This window comes from Bactrocera tryoni, unplaced genomic scaffold, assembly GCF_016617805.1.
Source record: "Bactrocera tryoni isolate S06 unplaced genomic scaffold, CSIRO_BtryS06_freeze2 scaffold_7, whole genome shotgun sequence".
Classification (NCBI taxonomy): Eukaryota; Metazoa; Arthropoda; class Insecta; order Diptera; family Tephritidae; genus Bactrocera; species Bactrocera tryoni.
Genome location: NW_024396366.1, coordinates 4,006,132 through 4,012,881, shown reverse-complemented (window position 1 = coordinate 4,012,881; position 6,750 = coordinate 4,006,132). Strand labels below are relative to the sequence as shown.

General features: G+C 34.4%; 1 protein-coding gene across 1 annotated transcript; it reads left to right on the top strand.

The window, feature by feature from the left end:
- The first annotated feature begins 968 nt into the window (after nt 1–968).
- Nucleotides 969–5,095, top strand: LOC120781518 (secreted RxLR effector protein 161-like). Its single transcript, XM_040113740.1, has 2 exons — nt 969–1,587; nt 4,971–5,095. The coding sequence occupies exons 1-2, from the start codon at nt 969–971 to the stop codon at nt 5,093–5,095; spliced, it is 744 nt and encodes a 247-aa protein (XP_039969674.1).
- The last annotated feature ends 1,655 nt before the right edge of the window (nt 5,096–6,750 follow it).

The following is a 6,750-nucleotide window of genomic DNA, read 5'->3' as shown; positions in this document are numbered from 1 at the left end:
GGAATGTATTAACAAACGCGATAGTCAGTTAGTGAATAATAAGGTAGACGCTGATTCATCTGAATATGAAAGTGCAAATGACTCTGATGAAATTAAAGTTTTGGGCAATCATATCTTAAGGCGTTCGAAAAGAATCGCGGCCAAGAAAGATGGCTATAATTTTTGTGTAACTGACCTTGTATCAAATGATCCTCAAAATTTAATTGATGCTATGGCTAGTGAAAATGCAAATGAGTGGAGAGTGGCAGTTCAAGCTGAAATACGTAGACTCTCTCCATTCTAACAAAACATGGTGCTTAGTACAATTACCTGTTGGGAAAAAAGCAATTAAATCTATGTGGGTATTCAAAACCAAAATGAACAGTAATGGTGAGGTGATACGACGAAAGGCTAGATTAGTGATCAAAGGATATAATCAGATAAATGGTGTTGATTATGAAGAAACATTTGCTCCTGAAGTTCGATATACGTCATTACGTTTTTTATTGGCGTTAGCTGTACGGAAAGAGTTGTTAGTACATCAAATGGATGCTGTAACAGCATTTCTCAATGCTGAATTAAATGACGAAATATATATGGTGCAACCTGACGGTTTTGATGACAATACTGGACGTGTGTGTAAGCTGTTGAAATCCTTATATGAACTGAAGCAGTCCAGTCGATTGTGGAACGAGAAATTTAACAACGTTCTGCTGAAGTTAGGTCTTCTACGAAGCAATGTAGATCAATGTGTTTATTACAAAGTGAAGGGTAATTCGATGCTATTTGTAGCTGTGTATGTTGACGATGTTCTGCTGTTTTCAAGCGACGAGAAAAGTATGAAAACGTTAAAGGAACAACTTTCATTATAATTTCACATGAAAGATCTTGGTGAAGCTTCCCTTAGTACTTGGTATGCGTGTTACTAGAGATACTACAAAGGGTACTATAGAAATAGATACATCTTCGATAAGCTGAACCGTTTCGTAATGTCTAGCAGCTATCCGGTTGCGACACCAATCGATTTAAATCAACGTCTGAGTAATGAAATGTGTCCAACAGATGAAACAGAGCAGCATGAAATGTCAAAAGTACCGTATATGCAGGCTGTTGGTTGCTTGTTATTCGCCTTACAAATAACGCGACCTGACATCAGTTTTGCAGTTAATCTATTGAGTCGTTTTTCTACAAATCCCGGAAAAGTACACTGGGTTACGGTAAAACGTGTAATGCGTTATCTGAAAGGTACCATTGACAGCGGAATTGTGTATAGCAGAGAAGTAAATGATCTTACTGGATACTGTGACGCAGATTGGGCTAGTGATCTTGACGAAAGACGATCTACGACGGGCTATATGTTTAAGCTTCAGGGTGGTCCGATATCCTGGTGCACACGAAGGCAGCGTACTGTTGCTTTATCATCGACAGAAGCCGAATTCATGGCCATGACATCAGCTATTCAAGAAGCAACTTGGTTAATACGTCTACATTCTGAATTGACATCAGTTATGGTAAAAGGTATGGTATTTTACTGTGACAATAAAAGTGCTATACAAGTGGTCTTGAATAACTCATATTCACCTCGTACAAAACACGTGGATATAAAAGGTAAATTTATTCGGCAGCATTTAGAGAGCGGCAAGATTAAATTGATTTATATTCCAACGAACGAGATATTAGCAGACATTTTGACAAAAGGTATTGCTAAAGAAAATCATTTTAATATTTGTAAGTCACTTGAACTTTTTAAGAATTAAAATAAAACTGTTTTCTTTGCTATTATTTAAAACACGAAACTATGTATTAAAATGTATGCATAAAATGTAAAGAACAAAAAGTTAATTTATACATATTTATTATAAAAAGTGTCGTTCAGGAAAAGTGTTGAAGTAAAGAGAGAGCGACTCTTTGTACTAATAAATACAACTCTGTAATATCATATGTTTATGCTGAATTAGTGAATAAATATGTCTTCTCTCTTTCTGTTTGTATTTCACGCTAAACAGGTTGTTCATTCCACTGTGTTAAATTATATCACAACAGTTTTCCACCCACAAAGTGGCGGAATTTTTAGTGGAAAATAACAGTTTATACTTCAGATGGCCGCCAAAAATTTTTGAATGCAAAAAAAATTATCAGAGAACGTTGGGGGGAAGATTTGATTATAGTTTAACTAATTTTTCTTTATTTTTTATTTTCAGATAATTTCCGGCCGAGTTATAGTGAACACCGCAAATTCTTTTTTTCTCAAGACGTTCTGGGGAAAGCACTGTTACCGGCTTATGCCTCAATATTTCTGCATGAAAAAATTACCTTACATTGTCAAAAGTGTGCTCTATAATGTACAAAAGGTCCGAATAAAATTACTCAATCCAGATTTGAGAAATAAATTCACAAAAAAAGTCTTTTTTTTTACCTTGAAAACTTTACCGCCCCCTCCTTTGAACTGAAGCGGTATTGCCAGAATAAGTTGAAAATAAATACTTGTATTTTGTTTTTTTTTCGTTTTGTGAATTGTGTGTATTGTATACACGAAGGTAAATTTAAAAAGCAAAGAATAACAATTTATTTAGTTAACTATATTTAAATATTTAGTTAACTATATTTAAATATATATATATATATATACATTAGGGTGATTCAAAAAAAAATTTTATTTTTTTTTTCAATTGGTACTCGCAAAAATAGGTTCCTAGACACCTCTAAGAAAGCCTCTCCAAATATGAGTTTTTAATTGTAACGGGAAGGTCCTCCGCCTAACGGTTTTCTATTTTTTCTTATTATCAGATAGAAAAATTTATATCTCGCTTCCAACTACTTGAAAAAATATTTTGTTAATTAGGTTTTGTAGGAAATTGAATGCTGGTCTCTTATGATTTTTTCGTAAACCCAACCGTTTAAAAGATATTAACTTTTGAAATTTGACTATTTTTGGAAAAATTCTTTTTTTCTTATTAATTTTATAACTCAATGAAAAAAAATTATTATGAATAGATTTTTGGAAAGGCTTTCTTAGAGGTGTCTAGGAACCTATTTTTCAGAGTACCAAACGAAAAAAAAAAAAATTTTTTTTTGAATCACCCTAATATATATATAGTGTGGATAGATACATACATATATATTCTTTACCGTGTTGGTTTCTATCGGTACTTGAATTTGCCACCGACTTAGAACTTTTACTAACCGTTTTTATTAAACGGGTTTAAATTCTATCGGTTCTATTATATTGACCGTTTGTGCAACGTTACATACATATATTAAATAAAATCAAAAGTGAAATTGATAAACTCACTCTGATTTTCCTCAGTGACTTTGGGTTTAGAATTTTGGTGAAAAGTGGTGTGTTTCCTTTTCTTGCTTCTCTGGGTGGGAAATCCTTGCTACGCCGGCGTTCCGCTTTGTTGTGTTAAGTTTACCACGAAGCTTGTGACACCCAGAAGGAAGCGTCGGAGACGCTGTGAGGGGAATATTAGCTCCCGTATTTTATTTAATTTTGACCAGATTTTGTGCACATAAAAATTTGTTTTTGATGTATAGCAGGTATATTTGACACAGAATTCACTGCACTATTCTCCTGCGGTTTTTTTTTGTTTTAAATCACAATTTTGTGCACCTATAATATGTTTGGTTTAGTATATACATTATTTCACTTCTCAATAGGCTTTTTTTTTGTCACCTTACTTGTCGTTACGTCATATGTACATATATACCACTTTTTTTTAATATATGTTTGTACACAGATTCGTGTTATATTTGGTGTTACTGCACTTTAAATTTCTTTTATGAATATATACGTATATGTATATATGTATACATATACACCCAACTCTTTTTTTACACGGTAGATACGAAAACCGTGTCAGAAAACCGTGTAAAAAAAGAGGTGTTTCCAATAGTAAAATGGGGGATACGTTCCATGCCATCTGAAAACCGTGTAAGATGAAATCAAGAACTATATTTACTTCGAAAAACCGTGTAAAAAATGTTGAAAAATATAAAATTTCAGATATGCATACAAATTGTATATTCATATGGTATTTTATTGAGCGTTAAAACTTAAAATACATAATTCATCCAGGTAAAAAGTTGGTAGATTAAGAAAAAACAAAAGAAATCTGTTAATCCAGAATTAAGAACAGAAGAATTAGAATAGCAATAAAGAAAAAATATTTACATAGCTACATAATTATTTGTCGCTACTTGATAACAAGCGCAATTGTTTGTGACTAAAGTCGGTATCGTCACTGGAGATATCCCCTTCAGCAATGTACATACATAAATATCATGCGAACAAAATGTATAGGTAAGAGTTATCGAATAAATTAAAGAATAAGGGGATTTCCCAGTTACTACTATGTATGTTCATTTCAGGAATGGTGCTAAGTGCAGTAAAAACAAACATAATTACAAGACAGTGATTTTGAAACCGTACTAGATTAAAAATTAAAAAAAAAAATTTTTTTCAACCGAGTGAGTTCAAATCCATGTAAAAAGAAACCGTGTAAAAAAAGAGTTAGATTAGATTAGATAAATTAATGAGGATTGCACCACGACCTAAGGTCTATTGTGCCCTCTCCTGACTCACAGCGTCTCAGCTAGCCCCAGCAAATTGATGAACTCCAATATACTGCTAGGTGCTATTGAGGCGATGTGATCCCTATTTAGAAACATGGATCCAAGGTCCTTGGTCCTGCGCCTTGGTTCTTCGCCTACAGATTGCCGTGCAATCCATTAGCAGGTGTTCTGGAGTTTCGGGTTCCAGATCGCAGAACCGGCAATTTGCACAAGAAGCTAGGCCCATGTTGAATAAGTGCTTCTTCAATTTGCAATAGCCGGTGTAGAAGGCGATCAGTAGCCTGACTTTCTTTCTTGGGAGATTGATTATGCGTTTAAACCTTTTGAGGTTATAACCCTTCATCAGCAACTTTGCGTGCCGCAAGCCTGGAAGGTGTTGCCAATGTATCTCCCTACCCACTGCTACATCTTTGCAGACCTGTTCCTTTATGGTGTGGGGACCCACCGCTATGAAAGGTTCCGGTCCTACCATGCTGGTGGATCTTGCAGCGCGGGCAAGCTCATCGGCCAGTTCATTACCGGCGATGCCTCTGTGGCCTGACACCCAAATAAGGTGTACCTGGTTGCATTCTGCAAGACTGTTGAGCCGGTCTATACACTCCTGCACCAATAGCGATTTTAACTCGTGTGACGAGATCGCCTTGAGTGCCGCTTGGCTATCGCTGAGATAGCCGCGTTGGAGGTTTAACTCTACGCACCGACTTATAGCAAATACCTCCGCTTGGAATATGCTCGGAAACTTACACATAGGTATGGAGAGTTTTGTGCGTGGTCCTGCGACCCCTGCGCCAATTCCCTCCGACGTTTTCGAGCCGTCGGTGTACCACCTGATCGAGCTATCCCTGAGTAGCAACTCGAATGCGGAGTCGCTCAATTCGGCCTTGCTGCCGAGGGTGATCTTAAACTTCTTAGTGAAGTTCAGCTTTTTGTTAATGCCGTCCCTTGGAAGAGGAGCCAGTGGTATTGTACAGATTAAGACAGTCTTTGCTTACGTCTGTACTGTGAGAGTTCACTTTTGACTCTGGTTTTCTTTATTAAAATTTCTTCCCTCAATACATTTCTTAATTCTAATTTCTTAACTATGTATATATGTATATGTGTGTATGCTTAGTGTGCATACACATGTGTAAATATGTATTATATTTTTATTGCATTTTTCAGATACCAACGCATTGATATTTTATAGTTTTTTAGATTAGTGCATCTAACGCACTTATACACGTACACACGCTTGATACTTTCTTATCTGTTGCTTGTGTGCATTAATATTTCGAGTATGTATATTTTGTATTTTAATATTAGTATTATGTATACTCTAATTTATGAGTTTTCTTTTATGTGCAATGATTTTCACATTTTTATGAGCAAGTCTCATATTACAATTTCGTTGCTTACCATTGCACTTGACATTTAGTGGACTGTATATACTTTTATTTAATTTATTGTTTACATGTATATTTTTATGTATTAATGTAGTTGTGTCAAAAATATAATTTTGTATATATAATTCTATCTTAAGGTTACAAAGCTTTCATGTTCATATCTTTATGAACATTCAACCAGGGCCAAAGTTGTATCTTAACTTTACTTGTATATTATGTTTTATTATTAATATTTTTTAATTATGTCTAACTGGAAGTTCAAATGGAACAGTCACAGTTCTTGTTACACATTTGGATCTTATATATAAAATAGTAATGATTAATGCTATTATCAAAACTAATGTTAGCGAAACGTGACCACTTACGTGATGAAAATTTATACCTTTTAATTTTATATTTTCTGTTTTGAGAGTTCTATTTGTTGTTTAAGATGTACGATATCTTTGGTATTGTTTATTAATGTTGAATCAAAAGGTTTTATTTGTAGTTCTGGAATATCTTCAATATCTTTAACCCAAGAAGAGGATAGCAATTCTTTTTTAATTTCAGATTGCATGTGATGAGATGCTGTTACAGTTACTCCTTCATGCCGGACTGTGCATCCTTCTCTTATTGTCATAATGCCTTGACTAGGGATTTCTATATGCATTTGTTGATTATTATCACATTCTAGATATATCATTGCTTTGCTAAATAATTTGTAAAGCCACCGATTTTGAGAAGATAATTTTATCCAAACGTTTTCATTTGTAGAAGGTTTGAAATCACATGCTTCATTTTCTAATTGTTTTAAAGCTGCTACTTCACATGAATT